Raw genomic sequence first — 21,785 nt, 5'->3', positions numbered from 1 at the left:
TAAGGAGACTGTGGAAGATTGTGGGTTCGCTTCCCGGTTCCTCCCTGTGTGGATAGCGCTTTGAGTACTGAGAAAAGCGCTATATAAATGTAATGAATTATTATTATTATTATTAGTTACATACAAAGATTTTTTTATCTTTTTCATAAACCGGGGGATGGCTACTGACATTAAGCTTAAGGATTATATACTGTACAAGTATAAAAAAAGAATTAAAGAAAAAAGGACTCATTATATTAAATGTTATCGATAATATCAAGTGGAAATAGGGGGTGCTGCAGTTCCACAGTGCCGATACGCGAGCCGCCACTGATTGAATGTTTAAAGTTTAAACTTACATAAAATTCAAATAACTGATAGCTAAACAGAAGGTAAATAAATAAACACAAATGTACTATTAATTTATTCATTACTGTATAAATTTAATATAATTTGTGGTCATGGGAGACAACAGCCAACACCAGAAGCGTTGGGAGGCAAGAGAGTGTAGTGTGTCAGTCCACTGAAAGGCATATTCACACACATGCACGCACACATACTCTCTCACACTAGGCCAATTCAAATTTAACTCCCCAACCAATCTAGCAAACACATTTTTACAGTTTGGGAGGAAACCAAAAAAAAACATACAACCACAGGGAGATTGACCAACGTGGAATTCAAACCATGTTTTCTGGTGCTATGCAGTAGCACCCTAACCCAGGAAAAAAAACACATTCTGTAAACAAAAATCAATTAACATTATTCATTATTTATAGAAGCTCCAGTAAAATACACCTTCCATTCACTCAGAATTAAATGTTCCGCAACCCTTAGCTGGTGTGTAAGGTTCATATTGTAATATAATATATACATATTGTGTACTATAGGAAAACTTCCTATCTGAGTAGGCTCTCAAAACTGTATTATCAGCTACAGTGGAAAATGACTAGATGGCTTCCAATTGCACTCCTTAGCCATTAGGCCTCACTGCCTACTAAAAAAACACCAACAATAAAACAGCTAATAATAACAAGAAGTACATGATTAAATAACAAGAATTTACACATACTGTAGGAACAACCTAAGCAGTGAGCACCCAGTCTCTCACACAGTCTTAAACCACAATCCTCTAAGGGCCGAATGAATGAAGTGTTTTTTAATAGCCCTGGTAGATCTCATGTTTTAAGAACAATTACAAACCTTGAGTGCTTATTCATTTCAAGGGGGCTCAAGTGTAAGGCGGAGGGTTGTGAATTGCTGCTTTTCAGAGAGATAAAATGACTCTCCCCTTGATTTGTTCTTTGTGTTGACAAAGTGCAAAGACTTTAATTCTCATGCCATGGGTTCAAGAAACTAGTAAAAGAAAGAACACACTTTAAATGAGCAACATTTAATAATTTGGGAACTGATTCTTTCTGATAATAGAATTGAAATCCTAAGAAGGCATAGTAATGTGCATTTTGCGGTCATTTTTGTTTTCATTTTATTTATTTTATTCAAAGAAAATTACAATGCAGACAATCAAGTCAAACTTATACAACAAATGATTTCATAGCCAAACTAGAAAAAAAGAAGCAAATAAAAATAAAAAATAAAACATCCGAATTATTATGTTCTCCTAAATTTTAATTTTAAAGGTTTCTATCTTTAATCAATGATTCTTGTAATTCTTATAGAGAAACTGTTATATTTTCTATATTTGCATAAAAGGAAGGTGATAAATAGCACAATAGATAGATAGATAGATAGATAGATAGATAGATAGATAGATAGATAGATAGATAGATAGATAGATAGATAGATAGATAGATAGATAGATAGATAGATAGATAGATAGATAGATAGATAGATAGATAGATAGATAGATAGATAGATAGATAGATAGATACTCCAGCTCTAACACATTTTTCACCAATTAACAGAAGATACAGATTAAAAAACAAGAGATAGCATAAAAATTCTGTACACACACTCACTTACACTCACACACTTAGAAAGTACATGAAAGCCAAACAAAGATGTATTGGTACGCAGGGCATTGAAATTTCTCCCAGAGTTGTTCAGAGTGCAAACACTCTCACGCTGCCTGTCACTCCATTAAAGTGTTTATGCTAGGCTTTGATCCACTCTAACTAAAACTAAGGCACAAACATTCAAGTGGCTTCTGCTTGCTTTTGTGATCTAGCTGCCGAGCAGAAACACTAGAGATTTTTTTAACTGAATTCTTTACATTTTGGATTTTATTCAGAACATCAAGGAGCACCAGCCACCAAAGCTGTGATGTTTGACAGAGATTGTCGATTATTATACTGCTTGCTATTGAAACGCTATTCAAGAGCAAAAAAAAAACAGTAACAAAAACTAACTATTATTATTATAAAATAATATTATCTAATTTAGTAATATCCCTCACTTACATCTTTAATCCCTTTTTCCATTTCCACCACTACATTGTTGCAGTTGAACTTGGCGGCATCAGTGTAAGACACAAAAATTAGCCCAGAACAGTATGTCACTCCATCACGGGGCACACTGAAAAGCAGACCCCCACACTCATTTATTTAAGGCAAATTTAGATGTCCCAATTAACATAATTTGCATGTTTTCAGATTAGGGAGAGAACTGGTATATCTAGAGAAAACCCTTGGAAACATGGGGAACACAAAACCTCCATTTAGGCCAAGAAAAAAAGTTACGTCCCTGGCCCTGGGTGGGAGCACTACTAACTCCTTATTAAATGCAGCCTCTAAATATGGGTAGTGCAAGTAGTCTGCATATCTAATTTTGTTTAATGATGTGTGACATTGGGTTAAAAACTATGATGATGTGTCAAAAATTCAGAAATGGATAGACAGATTTATAAATGAGAATGTGCCTATTATTATTAAAGCCCCATGTATTATTGGGCAAGTGCCTAATAAAATGTCTCTTCTGTACTTCATTCTATAGAATATTCTGTCAAGCGAGGAAAACAGCTGTTGCCCTGTTGCTGTATAGATATTATATTTAAACTAGTGTGGCCTTGAGGTTAAGGAACTAGCCTGCAAATAAAGATGAATGAATATACACACATTATTCATACTGCTAGTGGTCTGGTCAGTTAAAGTACATTGCTACATATTTATTACAAGATGATGCATATTATATAATTTGGAGAGACTGGCAACATAGAAGATGCTATATAATATTAGGATTGTGTTGTTTCTTGCTGTAACTAAAATACAGTGAGCCAAGTTATTAATAATGAAGAAACATTATCACAATCAGGTCAAAATGCGGTAATAAACATGTTCTCTAACACTATTAACTAAAAGTGTTACATACAGGAAAAAAAAACTGCTTCATAAACTTTAACATTAATAATGCTTGTATTATAGTATGTCTATCTATTATGTATAATGCTTGTCTTGCATGAAACTGTGACGTGTAAAGAGTACTAAACTTGGAAGTAGTTTTAGCTTTGAAAAAAAGAATAAAAATCCATACAATAAAATGACCTAAACAATACTACAAGTGAAAGAATTAACAGCTTTTCATTTCTCAGGGTCAAGCAGTATTGATACAAAAAAGTCAGTTAATTTGGTGAATCAATGCACATCTTCAGAGTGCATTCAAATCCCAGTGTTTTCTGTGTAGAGTTTTGCGTGTTGTTCCTGCACGTGTCGGTTATTCTGTTTTTGTCCATTCATTTGTTTATTACGTTGGCTTTGTCCAATTCAGGGTCAATCTCCAAATCAGCACTAAAAGCAGAAACTAAACTCTGCCCAGGGAGTGAGTTCATTACAAGGTATCTCACTGTTTCACTTACCCACACTTGCTTATAAGCAGCCATATTAAACAAATATGCACCTCTTTGAAATTAGTAACAAACTGTATAATCCAAATACTAATGTTCTTATTTATTTTGGTAAATAGTCCAGCTCTGTCAGAAAGACTGAGGATTTTTTTTTAATTTAGGACTATTTGCTTTATATGTAACCTAAGAATTATAGTGCTTCTATCTCACAGACAACTCATAAAACAACAAAGACAAATAAAAAAAGGATAAGAAGTAAACAAAAGACAAATATACAATGTAAAAGGGCAGCAATTGTTTCATTTCACAGATTGTTAAGAACCTTTAAGGTTTCTTTTCTTCCCTGCTTTGCCTGAACTGAGATTGAGTCACTCTCACATCTAAGGAAAGATCATTTTATTTTAAGACCTCCAGGAACAAAAACTGTGAAACATGCCATGAAAGAAAATTCAGACTGCAGGGGTTTATGATATCCATTTTTGTTTCAGGGGCTATTAACCTTAGTAGAAAAAGCAAAATACACCAAAAAAAAAGATTATGACCAAGCCTTAGATAGGGTTTCATTCCATATTTCTCTTTTTATGGTAGAGGCATGGAAAACTAGTATAATGCTAAATTACAAAAGGACAGAAAAATACAAAAGTAACCCTACCTACTGCTAGGCTTGCATCACTGCCAAGCATGGCAAAACCTTCAGCTCAATATAATACAAACTGATAAACACAGGTCTGATAACTCTAGAAGAAGATATGCAGACAAAGATTCTCTGACAAAGTGGGACTTGGGGCCAGTACTAAAAGACAGGATGGAGGTGTAGCATGGGAGTTTTGGAGAGACATACTCAACAAGCAGAAAATGAAAAAGAATTACACGAAATATACAAGAATGCATGTAGGGTGAGTCAGAATACATACATTTAGGACCATGTAAATGTCTTAAGTCACTCAGGAAAATATTCTTAAATTCTTAAATTTATTCTTAAATATCAAATTTAATTAATTAATTAATTAGCAATACTAATTTAATTTTTTTTTATTAAATTTATGCTAAAAATCAGTAATCCTCTAACATCTTGCTGAAAGAAATTTGGTGGGCTCCGTGTCCATAGAAGCTGACAACCAATGAATGCTCATCCGGAAGTACAATTCATATGAGCAATGCAACAGCCAGAAACAAGGAACATGAGTATTTAAGATCCCAGAAACACAAGAGAAGTTTATTTGTCTCATGTTTTATGTACCATGAAAGAATGGAAAAAAGAAAAAAAAATCAGGCCTGAACTTGCCCTGTCAGTTAACCCCTCATACAGTGCCAGTTCCATCAGGCAGCGCACTATTTTACTGGCATAAAAAGGGACAAGCAAGACTGTGCTGGAAGGTCTACCCTAACGTTGATAAATGTCCAGTGATTTTCAGTCATCTAAAACAGCATGATCTGGCGATGAGATCGGCAATACAGTCAGCAAGTATGACGTACCCCATGGCTAGAAGTCGCATAGTATGACATTAGCTTAAGAGCACTTACTATTGTAATCAGTTTAAATTATATAATACAGAAGATGTCAATTGAAAATTCTAAGTAAATTAAACAATGCTATTATCCTTTCAGGCAAAAATAATATAAAATAAATCCACATCTTATTAAATGGATAGAAATAAAGGCTCAAGGCTGTGATTGTCTTAAATTTTGGTGGGAGAGTATTTTTTTTTTAACAAGAGTCCATTATTATTAAACAATAACTATTTAATTAAACAGTTTGTTTTTGATATTTAACATCATTTACATGGCTTTGTTACTTATTCTTTCATTCACATTTTGTATAAGAAACATACACATTAGACTCACTTGAACAACAATGCCAGACATTCTACCCATTGTGCTATTCTAGCGCCACCCATACCGAGCAATACGGTGACCCTAGCCAACTAATAAACATAAAACATTTTAGTTGTTTTAATTAACTTCTTGGTGAAGTCAGATTTGTTTGGTCCTCAGGGCCATAAAATCGATCCATTAGTCAGAATTTCTTGTCAGTAATGAGTCAATCTGGGACATGAAACTTTATATATGTGTGTAGATATTTGAAATTATGTAAAAACATAATAATGTAAGTAAATGATAGTTGTTGGCAGTAGAGGAGCGGAGCAAAACTTCAAAAAAAACAAACTTAAAAGGCCTACAATCATTAGAAAAGAGGCAAATCAATGCTTACTGGACGTATGCCAACTGACTGCCAGCCAGCTGATCCTTGGATATTCAACAATGTATTATGTACTACAGCACATGCTACATTTATATGCAGTATAATAAAATATATATATATATATATATATATATATATATATATATATATATATATATATATATATATATATATATATATATATATATATATAATAAAATAAAAATACTGAACATACACAGTATATAGTGCATACATATGCATATATATAGACAGTATATACACATGTTATATAAGGATATAAACGCATCTTTTCATAATACACATGTAGATATATTAAATATAAAGAAATGCAAAAATATCAAATAAATCAGCTTTTTACAAATATTTAAATGCCTATATGTACACTGCAAATTTTTAATTCTCAGAATCTGTCAATACACCGATAGCCAAACATGTCTAAATATGAATACACGCACACACCCCCTGTGTCTCAATTTCAAGCTTGCTTTGCTCCAAATTATTTCTACATATACCAGCTGCTAAAAAGAATGAACAGACATGATTCCTCTTTCCCATTCTGCTTGTAATTCCCTTGGAGTTCTGACACGAGTGACCAATGAAGAGTTAAAGTACTGGCAAGAAAGCTTAGTCACATCTTAATGGCTTTAAGCCTTCTCTTCTTGCTTAAGTAGAGTTCAGTGGGGCATTGAGTCTTCCCAGTTTTAAATTGCAGTGTGCAGTTTTAAAATAGAATGCACATTATTGAAGAAGGAGGGTGGGAGTGTTACTCAGGGAAAATTGAAGGCTTTGAGACCCAATAATCTTTTCCTACCACACACTAACAATTTTCATCTAAAATTCTTTGACCCAAAAGGGAAAACAGAATTATTCAAGAATTTCACAATAAGCTCAACTGGACGGAAACAGCGAGGGGAGAGCTGCTTAAAGATTCAATGGAACAGCATTTATTAGGCAAAAAAGCTGAATTGCATGGTATTAATATGTCTTGTGTTTGATATTTGCAGGCCAGTATGGCATGGGGTAACCTTTTGCAATATACCCCTCGCTGACATGGCGGCTTTTAAAGCCCAACCCTGCGTCCAAAGATCTCGACATTTTGTGAAATTTGCATTTGTTCCTCAACTGAATATTATTTCCTTGAATGCTTAATTGGAAGTGTTAAATATTTCACCAATAATAAGTGGCAAACTAATGTACTGTTTTACAAAGAAAAACATAAAATTGGTTTGTTTCAGAAACACTTTTTGCTTATAATTGTTAATTGGAAGGAAGGTTCTTACATTAATTTTATCTTACTCTATTAATCTGGAAATAATCAACAAAAATCCTTTAGATTAACATTTCTTTTTGGTTCATTTCCAAAACTTACACAATAATTACCAAAGATACTTTAATCATGAGTGTATGCTCATTCTGGGCTCTAAGATATTCTGACTGTTCGAAATGGTGTAGCTGTTTTTGAAAGAGGACTAAGAGATGGCCAACAAACACATTTCTGAGCCAAAACATCACTGCATCTAATGTGTGATTTGATTATCATGGTTACATTTAAACAATAAGCAAACAAATCAAACAAACAGTACAAAATATTGTTTAGACATTGTAATGTTTTTAAATCTAAATTAAATCTTCTGACCATGCATTAAGGCAAAATGAATATATGGATGAAGTTAGTTGCATGCTAGTCATAACTACTGTGCCTGACAGAATAGAAAACAGTTGTATTGAAAAGGATATTTTAGGAAGTGATTTAGGAATCAACCATGAAGGTGCTAAGGGTAAGAAATAGCAAAAAAACAAGCAGAGGTTCAAAACCAAAATTTCAAAAATGCCATGCATCAAACCCAAAATGTGAGAAGGAATTCATTAACCAAAAATGAAGTTCTAAACTATTGCTACCAAAGAATCTACCAAAAGTAACTCAAAATTGCTGACCACACAGAGTTTTGTTTGCAACTCAAATACATGGATCTTGAGATTAGTGAATTGCCATGTTTTATAATAGAAACATTGTGACATCAGACCAGCAACTTCCCATGGCAGATGAAAACAAAATATCAGCACCTACATGAAAAGCTAACAAAATGGTACCTCCTATGTCATTTATAAATGGGGTTACTTTAAGTAATAATAAATAAAAATAATATAAATAAATCAATGTAAAAGAAAACAAATGAGACAAGTAGTCAAATCAATGAAAGCACAAAACATTGCATCCACACATATCATGAAGTATAAAAATAGTATAAAAGTAGGCAACATTAAATACAAAATGGACATTATTCAAAGTTATTGTCTGTTTTTACCTGCATTTTTATTACTCTTTAATTTAAAATTGTTTTTTGTATCAGTATGCTGCTGCTGGAGTATGTGAATTTCCCCTTGGGATTAATAAAGTATCTATCTATCTATCTATCTATCTATCTATCTATCTATCTATCTATCTATCTATCTATCTATCTATCTATCTATCTATCTATCTATCTATCTATCTATCTATCTATCTATCTATCTATCTATCTATCTATCTATCTATCTATCTATCTATCTATCTATCTAAAAGACAAGATTTGAAATCTGCAGTGGAAACTTGTGTTGCATTTTTAACATTCCATACCTGTAATTTTCTCTACTCACACTTAACAAATGCTTGAATTTTTTCATCAAATGCATTTCTTAAATGATTCACCATGTAAAACTTTCAATGTATTATAATGCAGTTCCATAGTACTACATCAGCTAACTCGCCAATCTTCTCTCCTAAGCTATCTGTCAGAACACAGCCAGCATTTTAAATAAAAACAAGTTGAAAACCATTGAGTCACTATGGCTTAAATTGTGACAGAAAGGCTTGAAAAAAATAGAATTTGATGTGACAAGGCACTATAAACAAAATGATCAGCTAATTTTTAAGGTCAAGAATGTGCTTTTCTTATGTACCGCTACATAGACAGATGTGAGTAACTGCATAATCAGACTAGCTCCTAAAAAGTACATAAAAGCACCACAGAACTTGAAAAAGGGAAATAGGAAACAAACAAACCAAAAACAAAACCCGAAAGAGCAAAAAATAATTTCACCTTTTAAGACATAAACATGCAAAGCACATGGGAAAAACCTGATGTAAAATCTGAAGCAAAGGGAGCACAAGAAGGACCTTCTAGTAGAGATCATTAGAGCGGACATTTTGAACCATGCATCACCAGCCAACTTTTATGGGGACCTTAACATCATACAGAGTTGTGTGGTCTGCCCAGCGTTATAACAATGCAGCAATTCTGGATCCCATGAAAAACATGCAGATTACAGGCCTAATGCAAGAACATGGAAAACAATAAAATAACCGAAAAATGTATAAACAATAATGTGAGAATATGCTTATCTATTTACAAAATCTTATAGTAGCAAATCCCTAGCAAAACTGTACCAATTGGTTAATCAAGATAATGATAAAACATAAGAACACATGATTTTTTGTCATCGCCTTCTGAGTAAGAATGCTTTCATCTTTTACTAATAATATATTAAAATTAACATTTTTGAGCATAAAATATGTCTTTCTGAAAGAAGCAGTCATGCCACCAGGTAGTGAGAGCAGGTATATTCACATCTATCAACAGCTGCAGGAACATTTCTGCTGAGTAGCACAGAAATTAACAAAGGAATCTGGGACATCTGTAATTCATCATATGTAATCTAGTATGCATATTTTTCCATGCTCAACTTTTATTAAATCACATTAACACTGTTTGATAAGCTTGCCTGAAAACTTCAATTTGCAGCTTTTCATCTGATCTATTTATAGTGCAATTATTTCCTTTTACAAATCACATCTACTAAACCAGTGTGGCCGTAAAAAGCCAAAATAATCACTTTTATATGTATTAATTACCCATAGTAATTAGTAAAATTTGGTGCCTAACTTTACATTTACATTAGCATGACACAACCTACAAAGTCTGTAAGGAACCCATAAAACCGTTTCACCCTTTACTCTAAATATTTTTTAATCTGCTTTATTCAGTTTAAGATTATAGGATACAAACTATAAGCAACAAAACATTATCAGTTAGAGAAATGCAAATATCGATGCCTGATGAACTCACACTTTTTGCCCATCATAGTTACTACCCCATTTATGAGTGCAATGCCTAACATTCATGTGCATTCCTTCACTTTTACACTCCTCCCTTTCTTAAAGTAACAGGTACCAGCTTCTCTAGGGGGATTAGCACAAGTCTCCAGTCAGGCTGAGGCATAACCAGAGATTTTGTTTCTGCCCAGTGGCTTGAGATTATCAGAAGTACAAAGGAAATCTTCAAGGGATCATTCTTACTACAATCAAGAACCAGAGTTACTCAACCCATTTGAAGCAGGTTTCTGCCATGTGCCCAGTGCTGTTCGGATAGTTCGTTAACTACCACCAATGGTGAAACTCAGTTCAGCTAGTTCAGAAAAGTAAAATAACACTGAAAAAAGTCCACAGATTTTAAGTTATGATACACTTCATTATGGCTGCACTTACACCAAGTTAATGAGCACAGAAGTGTTATAATCTTGAGTTCTAAAATTAAACTTTTTTTTTTACCTCTATAATAAAAAGCATTGAAACCTGGGTACCCAAAAGGGGTGTCTGTGGGGAAAACCAGAATAAAACAAAAATCTTTTTGTTTTCTGATCTACAACATCTTATTGCAAAGTAGTGTATAATGGATTTTGTGGATGCTTATAGAATAAATTTCAAATAAAACATTACATTCCATTGTTTTACTGCATGTATATTAATTTGGGATGACAAGAAAGGGAAGGCATTAAGAAAATATTATAATGGAGTTCACTAGTGCCAATGTTCTACCAGTGAGTCTTCCCTCAGAAGCAGGAAGCAAGTGAACACAATGAGTTCATTACATCGGCTTACTTCATTTAAATAAACATATATCAGACTTAACACATTAGTCCAAGTGCATTAGGTTTAAATTCTATGTGCCGTTAATTATTTTTGTGACTCAGTCTTGAGAGCTTTAAAGTTTCCCCTCTCCTAGTCTATGAATAATAGCATGCTTCATCCTGCATCCTCACTTTGGTGAAGGTTCACCCATCGATGCCAAGATTTACATAAAGCACTTAGTAACTACAGCCAAATTTATGCTTCTGGAGGATCCTCATTTGAAACAGGTACATGGTGAAAACTCGTAATACTAAGGCTGTTGAAGACAGACAGACAGACAGACAGACAGACAGACAGACAGACAGACAGACAGACAGATAGATAGATAGATAGATAGATAGATAGATAGATAGATAGATAGATAGATAGATAGATAGATAGATAGATAGATAGATAGATAGATAGATAGATAGATAGAGAGATATGGAAGTGTCTAACATATCAAATCTATCAATCCATTTACTGAATCAGCTAAATGTAAAGTCAGGGCCACAGACCTTCGCCAGATGGGTTCCAAGTTAATGGCAAGGCACATGGATGCTCACATTCTGCAATCATTTAGTCATATAGTGTCAATATCGAGTCACTGGCATCAGAAATAATACAAAATAATTTAAGTCATCACCAAGAACTTGTGAACCTTTTCTTCATCTCATAGAATAGGTTTCCTTTTTTTGTGCATTCCACAATTAAATTTCAGCATAAATGGTTAAACTGCTGATGCAGTGTCTGTGATGCTGGGTATCACAGAATAACTCTAGATTAGATTCACCATGGAAAAGAAGCTAGTATCCTTTCTTCTGACCTAATTCTCATCATGTGTTCCCCATCATAGATGAAATCTACAATCTGGAGAATTTAGAAGCATACTATTCTAGAGTCGGATTCTGCAAAGAGCTTAGAGATAGCAATGTTTTGGACAGACTATCACTTAATCAGTCCTTGCTTTTTGCTGCCTTGTCTCATTATGAATTTAACTTATTTTTACTCTAAGGACAGAGTAATAGTGAAACACTGCTTACACCATGGCTGTTACATTTTGCCTCCTTTGGCACATTACAGATTCACCTACTGTACTTCTTTGTTTTCCATAATTTAAACAAAGCCCACCCAGTGAATGCATATTCGGTCATGGTTAAGCATTACCACTTCCTACAATGAGCATAATCTCCTTGTCTTTCTTCAGAAGGCCAAGCTACAAGCTGAATGTACCATGCAGGATTACTGGTGACACAAGCACCAGTTTTAAAAATGAAGCAGAGATGGGATTTTAAAGTAATTCATCTAATTAGTGCTGAGATTTATACATTTTATTTCTTGGTATACTCCATTTTCATTTTAACTGTGTTACATTAAACATAGCACTTAAAAAAAAAAAACATGCATTCATTCTAACAACTCTGGAGTTCATCAAATTTAATGGAAATGTGTTATACAAAGAGTGTCTTCAGATATTATAGTTAGTAACAACCCCCTTATTTAACAAATGATCCCACTAGTGGATTTTCTGTCCAATCATAATTTCCTTCTGTCAGTTATTAAAACAACTTGCTAAAAGAATCAATAACCAATGCAAAGGAAAAGGTGACAAAATCCTCCTGATTCCTTTCTGACACTATTTTTACACCTCAGATACTTGAGCTTCCAAGAATTCTACCAGAACACAAAACAGTTTCAGGGACAATATTGTCTACAACAGCAGAGCACACTGTCACCTAAAAAGGCGACTCAGATTAAGGACCCATCACAGAATGGCAAGACCTTTTATTTCTCTTTACATTTAATTTTGGAAAATCAACAGTGCGTATGGATCACACTACTTAGACTACTTATTACCTTACAAAGGTGTCCAACTCTGCACAGAAGAGTAAGGATAAGTGGGGCAAAAATGACTCAAAGGACAGCAAATCCTGCTCCATTTGAGAACCTTGTTTGGTTACACATAGACATATGGAATAGGATAACATTTAGTTCATCTATACAATATAATACAATGATCAAATCCTGACATGGAATTTAAACTTGCTGTTTTTTACTGTACCTTGGAGAGATATACTCATTTATATGATGACAGATTACAAGGATATCAAGAGACTGAAACAAAGCAAATGCTAGCTAGCTACAGTAGATGAACACAAAAGCTCTAGGTGATACACAAGACAACAATACTGGAACTAATGATCCTCAGATCTGATACTTCTCTGACTTTGATATATTCACAAAGGAATCGCAGACCCCAGTTCACTACAGAAAAGCAACATGTTAGCTCACTAGTAAATCAAGGTACTACTTCTGAGCATTTCTCTAGTGAATGCTAGCCTATCGTATTTCCTTTTAAAAAATCACAACAGTCTCTTAGTCAAAGGAGCCATTCCCTACATAAACAAACACAGCAGACGAAGCCTTTCACATGGTCAGATTATCACTAAGACCACTTATATAAGGACAGTGATACTCACCGGCAAACTGGAAGGCCGATCCTGCTGCATCAGGTTCATCTCCTCATGATTTGTCTTTCCTGGTGTCACAGACGTTTGACTCCGGTTTCCATAACCTTCCTGAGATATATCCTACAAACAAGTGAAAGAAATATATTTAAAAAGAAGAACAAATAATTCTTATCAGATAGTAAAATGGGAAAGAATACAATTAAACCATTCAAGGATTCCCTATCAATAGCATAAAGGAAACGTAAAGAAAGTCAAGTGAGTCCACATGCAAGCCATGCTATTTGACAGGGAAAGAAAATCACCTTTGATCTCTCACTAGCATTACTTACACATGAACCGATGTCACTTTTTCTGTTTACAGTTTAAATTGATATAAATTAATGCTAATATTCCTTAGAAACACTCATAAAATATGTTATTTCATGCTTTTAATAGTACATGGTTTGCTCTACCCAATATACACCCTGATTCCAGTGTCCCTCTTGTACCTCTACATCCTCTCGTTCTGTTCAACTGTGAATCTTGCATTTTTGTTTTGTTTCTTTTTCCTACTGTTATGTTCTGTTTCAGTTTATTTTTGGTTAATTGTTTTCATGTAGTGTCTTGTATTAGTTTACTGCCTTTGTCTGTCTTTGTTACTTTTATAATTAAGTTAAGTAGGACAAATCACCCGACTAGGTGCTGGAGTTAATGCAGGCTAAATACCTGATAGCTATAAAAGCTTGGCATTTCACTCGTTTAACAGAGTGGCTTTAGTTAGCTTACATTTCCACTGTGCCGTTTCCTACCTTTTTGCTATTGGGTATATTGATTTAGGTTTTGCAGGTGTTTTGACCATTTTACTGTTTGCTACTTTGGATTTTCGCCTTATTTTTTAGGTTCTGAGTTTTGGGCTAATACAAGACACTAATTTGGACTTTGGAACTAATTTAAGACAAAGAAAAATAGAATTCTACAAGGAAAGCAGAAAAGATAAAGACAAAATAAAAGAGTCACAGTTGAACATAACACCTATACCCTTGTGGAAAAATGTCAACATCATTTCCAAGTATTTCTCTAACTTTTTCTTTTTTCTCAAGGCCTGTTTTATCATGCTGTATTGGTGTCCCAAGCTTTAAAAGAGGTGGGATGCTATTCATGAGAAACAACATGGAGCAATTGTTAGGCTAGAAAACTTAAAGCTTCTCTTAATGCATTAATTATGTGTAAATTTTTATTATTTATGTTGCATTCACCCAGTGTCTGAATGGGTTCTACTTCAGGTTCTCTAGTTTTTCTGGCATATTTCAAAGATTGTATATTAATGGTAATTGATGACTGTAATATTCACCCTGTATTAGTAAGAAGAAGTGTGTGTGTGTGTGTGTGTGCGCGCACGTGAAGACACTCTATCCAGCTTTAGTTTCCATCTTGAGCGTAAGCAATACTTCCAGTATTGGCACTCGGCTCCTGTGACCCTGTACTTGACTATACAGATTTAATTGCAGGAGGTCAATTTTAGTCTATGCATAAATTGTATCTGGCATATAGCCTGCTATTCTATAGATATCGTAGCATGCATAACTAAGGAGGGAAGTGCAGTTCAATAGGCTAAGTAGTTTTACTATTTTGCAATTCCATGTGAAAAATGCTTTTCTGGCTTAATTACAAATAACCAATTTCATAGGTTAAATTCTAGGAGGAGTGCACTGTGCTGTCATTTAAATATTTTATACCTTTTATATGTGTGTTTTTTAGTTTTTTGAGATAAGGATTTTATTTTTAAGTTTTATTTTTAGTTTTGATTTGATTTGACAAGGTTTATTTTCTTTCCCATCTTTATTTTCTTTCTTTAGGCAATGCCATTTCAATGCATCACATGACAGTGATGATCACGTTCATGGCACCATAAATATTCCAGCAGTCACACCATACACTATCCTTCGGTGGATACACAATGTTTCAAATTTTCTCCTAGTGTAGCTAGTTTCTTTTTCATGTAGGCTTATGGTTTTGAGTTTGTTTTACTTAAGAATTTTGTTTATGTGTTGTCGGTTTGATTCTGGTTATTCTGATCTTATGGTTTTAACTCCTCGGCTTATGCTAACCACATGTTTGCCTACATATCATCTGCTGGTCTTTTCATCACTTACAATAATCCCTACAATTTGTGTGTCTCAATGACCATATATAACCAGCATGTAATATGTGGACCAAATATTTTGCCTTTAATTCGATTATATTATTACTTAGACCTCTTGAAGTGACATATTTTGCTGCTGAAATATTTCAGAAGCTAACAAATATAGAAGAAAATTGAACAAGGGATGCAGTTTGAATCCCCGGCCAAGTCATTGTCTATAAGAAGTCTGCACTTTTCTTTCCATATCTGTATGGATTTATCTTTGGGTATTCTCATTTCTCCCATATTCCAAAAATGGACAGATTAGATTACAATAATCCCTCGCTACTTCGCGGTTCACTTTTCGCGGATTCACAACTTTGCGGATTTTATATGTAAGCATATCTAAATACATAACGCGGATTATTTTCTGCTTCGCGGGTTTCTGCGGACAATGGGTTTTTTACTTGCTTCCTCAGTTGGTTTGCCCAGTTGATTTCATACAAGAGATGCTATTGGCGGATGGCTGAGAAGCTACCCAATCAGAGCACGCAGTTAAGTTCCTGTGTGCTGCTGATTGGCTCAGCGACGGAGTGTTGCATTAACCAGGAAGTCTCATCTCACTCATTCATCATTAACGTGCTAATGCTTCAGGGGCCGTGTCCAAGCACCAACAGAAGATGCAAATGATTGCAGAAAAGGTAAAAGTTTTGGATATGTTGAAGGAAGGGAACAGCTACACCGCTGCAGGACATCGATTCTTTTTATTTAAAAAGGAGGAAAAGCATATAAGATCTACGGCCGCTGTGTCCTTTAACCAGGGTGCAAAACGAGTTGCAAGTGGATGTGATAAGGCAGTAGTCTGGATGGAATCTGCTTTAGGAATCTTTGCAACAAGGTCGACGACGTCATGACCGCCTACAAGCTGCTACGTGTACTTCGCTATACAGTAAGTGTAAACTTATCTACCGATTTCATATTGCTTAGCAGTTGTCCCTGTTTTTAATAGAGTAAATGGTGGGTTGTAAACAATACAGGGAGGGTTTAAAAACGTCCAAATACACGTTAAATAATTAAATAAATATAGTGTCCCTACTTCGCGGAAATTCAGTTATCGCGGTCGGCCTTGGAACCTATCTCCCGCGATAAGTGAGGGATTACTGTAATTTGTCATTTCAATTTGACATCCTGTAATGGACTGGCATCCTTTTCAAGGCTGGGTTACTAGTTTGTGCTTCCAACTGTCATCGGTTTCAACTCAGACCCTAAAACAGAACTAATTGGTTCAGAAAATAGGTTGATGGAGAGTTTAAAAATATTGGAAAACACCAAATTGATGAATATATGGTAATGGTAACCTGTTGTTGCCATTAGCCAACAGCCATACTGTCTGCACTTCAGAACAGGTAATCCAACTAAAGATAACCATGTTTGGGGGTGGCCAGTACTTGGATAGGAGACCATGTAGGAACAAATCTGAGTTACAACTGAAAAAAGTATTGGTGGGGCCATCAGGAGGTGTTTATCCTGTGGTTTGTGTGTGAATCTCAATGCCCCAGTGTAGTAATGGGAACAATGAGCTGTAAAAATTGCAAATGAAACATAATACTAAGATCCTGACTCTCTGTGTTCATAAAAAGATCCCTGAGCATCTTTCAAAATGTGGAGGGTGTTTCTTGATGTCCTGGCTAAATTGCCCACCGCAGCCTGGTCACTCTGGCCCCCTAGTTATCCCCTGCTCTTTATTCGCTAACTATCACTCTAATCCCTTCAATACTAATACTAATGTGTGGTGAGAATACTGGTGCAAGAATGGCTGCTGCTGCACAATCCTGGTGGTAGTTGTAGTGGTTCCGTACTGTCTATTTAAAATGCATTGAGTAGGTTAAAAAAGCACTACATAAATGTAATTAATTATTATTTTTATTAATATTTTTTCGGATAGAATTTTTTTTTGTTCAAGCTTCTATCATTTTGGCACACTAACTAGAAATGAAATTGGTCTGGTCTTCCTAACAGATTTACTGTTAAGTTTCTCGGATGCCCATTATGTTCTGGAAATTTGAAATTTGCCCAGATAGTCAAAGGGTTTGGGAATAGAAATCTGACTGAGACATTCAGCTTTCCATGGGACAATGTGAAGTAATCCTGCCTTGGATGGCTGCAAATTCTGAAAGGTGACCGCTAGGTGTAGCTTTCTTTTTAGCAGACCTCCACCATACCTCATTGCCAGTACAGTGTGAAGCTAGTATGGACAATATTAGATCATGTTGTGCTATAAAAATAAGCTGTATTTGACCAAAGAGCTCTGTCTCTTGTCTCACTAAAAGTTTGTACACAGCCTAGCCCTATACAGCATGCTGTTTAGTGGACCCCACGTGTATTTTGGCATTATTTAAAGTACAGCCCCTTTGCTACCTACATAATACACAATACAGTGTAGGGCAGTGATGGCAATGCATGGCAATGAGGGCTGGATCTCCTCAGCAGTGATTTGAGATACTTTTCAAAATAGATGGAATAAGCAGTGTCTAGGAAAGCAGAAATTGTCTACTATTTTCAGTTGTTTTCCAATGAGCTGGAAATTGTAAATGTTAAAATTACTGATACGCAGCATTCTCTTAGCCATTTAGCTATTTCAATGAAAACATGAGCATCTGACCGGTTTAATTTCTTGCCAAGGCCTCATGTCTAGTTAGATTCTGGGCCACACGCCAATAGATACACATACGCAAACAAAAGCAGTGTAATTAATATAGACCAAGCATATGTAATCCTAATGGTACCTGAACTTTGCCAGCGTCTTTTTAATTTAATAAGATACTCCTAAAGTAAACACTTGATGCAATGCAATGACAGAAGTGAGCCATGCGAAAAATGCTTTCCCGACTTATTTACTCATTTGCCCTGATTAATTCCTTATGTTGTTAGTAAAAATGTTTTTCTTTTCTGTTCACTGGCTCAATGCATGTGCATTTTGTTTTGAGTACATTTTCTGTCTGAATTTCTCCACATAAAGTGAAGAGGAACAGGATATAAAAGGCTTGGTAGTTGATGCGTCCATCTCAAGAGCCGCTTTTCAGCTAAAGAAAATTGACCAGGCCTGTGTGTCTGTAAACAGATTGTTCTGAAGAGTGCACTCAGATCTCTTTAAAAGCAGGACAAGGAAAGCTCTTCATTTGTTTTTGTATAGTGCTGCTTTATTATGCCATTATTGTGCTGCTTAGTAAAGTGGGGGTCTTGGAATAGGATCCATGCACCATTTGTTCTTTTTTATTAATGGCCACTGACCTGCTGAGCAATTTTGTTTATAACTGTTTATCATACTCGGTGTGTAGATGTGTGTGTGTGTGTGTGTGTTGTACTGGGGAAAACGTTTTTTTTTTTTTTTGCTACGTAGCTTATCTGCTTTTATCTCCCAGTGGCTGCATTGTTTCCCTCTGCTGGTTACCTCATTACACTGCGAGCTCATTACCTTGAAGGCCTCATTGGGCTCATGGCTGCCAGGGCTGCATTTGGAGAAGCAGATATTAACACAGGCATTTTAAAGGTTTAAGCTTGGAAAGACTCTTTGTGTTTCCGGAGCCTAGAGCTCAGTTGTATCTAGGTATGGTTGGTAGCTTACCTGTGGGGAAATATAATCTGTAATAATTTGTGGTTTTGCCTCCATACCGACGCTATCAAGTTTTGCTTGGCAAAATTGGACATTACTCTGGCCTATCACTTTTTAGTTCCAAGACGATAAAAGTAGGCTTGCCAGCAGGGCTTCTATGGTGTTCATTTTGGAATAATTTAATGATGTTTAGGCTACTAGAGACTGGCATGGTGATGTTTTTCAAAATTTTCTTTCAACATTACTCAGCACAGTGTTGCCCAAGTTTGAGGTGTCATACTGTAGTTCACTTAATTTTGAATGTTAGGTCACACCCTCGCCTGGCATTATCTGGCACAAAACAGGTATCAATTCTGCACAAGGAGACTTGCACACACTTCCACAGTCATTCAGACAGAGTTGAAATTCAGACTCATTTTTCCTGGATCTTTGAGACACCTATTTCAGATACACTAGATTTACAATAAAACATTAGACAAACTTAAACAAAAGACCTTTGTGTGTGTACTGTATATGGAAGAGTCCACTCTGCTCACGCTCGACCACAGACACCAGATGGCGCATGCATGCACTTTTAACTTTTTCGGTGTTTGCATGCACCTCACTTCTCACTACAAAAGTCCTGTGTGCAGCAAACGCCACCGCGCAACAACAACATTGTACTAATGACACAGATGAAGAGACACAACGTGGAAAGGAAGCAAACACCGCAGCTCAACAACGTGCAAGTGAAACACCTCAGCAACAGAGGACAAGGCTTGGAGGTTTCAAGAAAAACATTGTCTTTCTGGAGGTATTTTCTCAAGACAAACATTAAAAGGACTCATGTGCCAGTGATACAGCTAAGATAAGGTATCACCAGTGGGGCAGCAAGTAGAAGGCGGGTCCACGTCCTCTGCAATGGGTAGTTCTTAAAAGTTAGTTGATGCCTCTCCAAGTTCACGAATATAGTAAAACTGCTAGGGAGTCTTTGGGTTGTTTTTTGTCCAGAAGACCACATACAGCTAATAACAATATGTAACAAAAACATTACATTACAGAACACAAAATTAGCTGAAATACTCATCCATCCATTTTCAAACCTAGGAATATATACATGTACATGAACTTTAACCAAAATGCTCATTGGCATAGGATGTCTGGCAGGAAAGTAGTTTTTGGAAACTGAAGGTGCACTAGGCAAAGACACAACAGGGGAGAGGCTCTGCATGGTTCATCATTTTAAAAAGTAACCCACACTCACTGGGTACTTAAATAAAGCAAAGCTCATGAGAAATGAGCATGAGACTTCTCAAACTCGATGCAGAAAGGCTGTAGTCAAAAATGAAGTCACAATATGGTCCAAAGTTAACATGTCAACCTGAAGGAGCTTGTGTGAACATACTGTACATCCCCCTAAATTGAAAAGCACTCTTCCAATTAATTGTCATAGCTCACCTGACTATGTTTGCCAGGGTTGGGCTCCATTCTGGCAAGGCAAATTTTTATGCCTGTCTCCCTGCATGTTGATCCCTTAGTAAAAGTGTGTTGTATTAAATATGCTTCTTAAGCTGAGGGGATGATAACACACTTATAGTCTCTATACAAGCATGAAAATGAAAGCAAAAAGTATTAAAATATTAACAGCTGAGGAACAATGTGGAAGATTCATCCTCTGTTCTGCAGCTAGATGAACAGATAAACTAGAGCTTGTGCACCTGCACCTGCACCTGGTGTGGAGGGGACCAGCAATGTACATTAATCTCTACAGCATGTGACAGCCAAATAATAGGGAAACTCCACCTCTTCTGTCACATCAACCTTCATGGTTCAGATTACCAATATTAAGTGCACGAGTTTGAAGTTGTTATTTCCAGAAGTACAAAAGGATGACATAATGATGTCCAAGTTAGCTTTGATGATTACTGTAGTGTCAACTTTCCGGGTGAAAAAGACGAGAGATTCTTGGAACTGTGCAAGCCAGAAAGGTTCCAGGAGCAATTAATTGGAGAAGCAGCATTTGAAAAAAATAAAAATATATTTTGAAGAAAAAAACAATACACTGTGATCCATAACGGGGTGCCACTGAGCCCTGAACCTCAAACCTCTGACGCAACCACACAGACACAAGTCCCACTTAAAAAGATGGTGTATTTTCACAACTACCTTCCACAAAGTTTTCAATAGTGCAACAAACACAAATCTCTTCATGTTGTCTGTTTTCTCCTCCTCTTCATCTCCCACACAAGCTTTGTCCACTTCCATCTGACTCTGACTCGCATGGATGAGGTTGAGCAGCTTCTTTTATCCTTAACCTGGAAGTACTTCCAGCACTGGAGCTAGGTCTAAGTCCCACAAAGTAGGGATGAGAAATCCCTGTAGCGGCCTGGTGGCCCCCATTGAAACCGACAAGCTGTTCCACATGACTACATTATCCAGTGTGCCTTGCAGGTATCTTAAACAGGTACAACTGCTCAGGGAAGCCACCTGCTATTGTGTCAGGGAAGCCTGCAGTCCTGCCGGCTTGCCTCCCACTGTCATTCCATTATACTGTCCCCCACGCTAGTTAATGTTCCTAGGCCCAACCCAGCCAGGATGTCAGTGTACCCACTCTCGCACTGGTATCTTTTGCCTGTCTTCTGATTGAGATAGGACGATCTTCACCCTGTTTCTTGTGGTAGCATAGGGATGACCTCCCGCCGAATTAAGG

General features: G+C 35.9%; 1 protein-coding gene across 1 annotated transcript in view; it reads right to left on the bottom strand.

The window, feature by feature from the left end:
* arid1b (AT rich interactive domain 1B (SWI1-like)) overlaps nt 1–21,785 on the bottom strand; it is a 708,988-nt gene that overhangs the window by 480,464 nt on the left and 206,739 nt on the right. The window contains 1 exon segment of the mRNA XM_028797431.2: nt 13,392–13,502. Within this exon segment, the coding sequence (XP_028653264.2) occupies nt 13,392–13,502 (111 nt within the window).

This window comes from Erpetoichthys calabaricus, chromosome 3 (genome assembly GCF_900747795.2).
Source record: "Erpetoichthys calabaricus chromosome 3, fErpCal1.3, whole genome shotgun sequence".
Classification (NCBI taxonomy): domain Eukaryota; kingdom Metazoa; phylum Chordata; class Cladistia; order Polypteriformes; family Polypteridae; genus Erpetoichthys; species Erpetoichthys calabaricus.
Note: the sequence above shows the minus strand (reverse complement) of the source record. Positions and strands in the feature narration are given on the sequence as shown.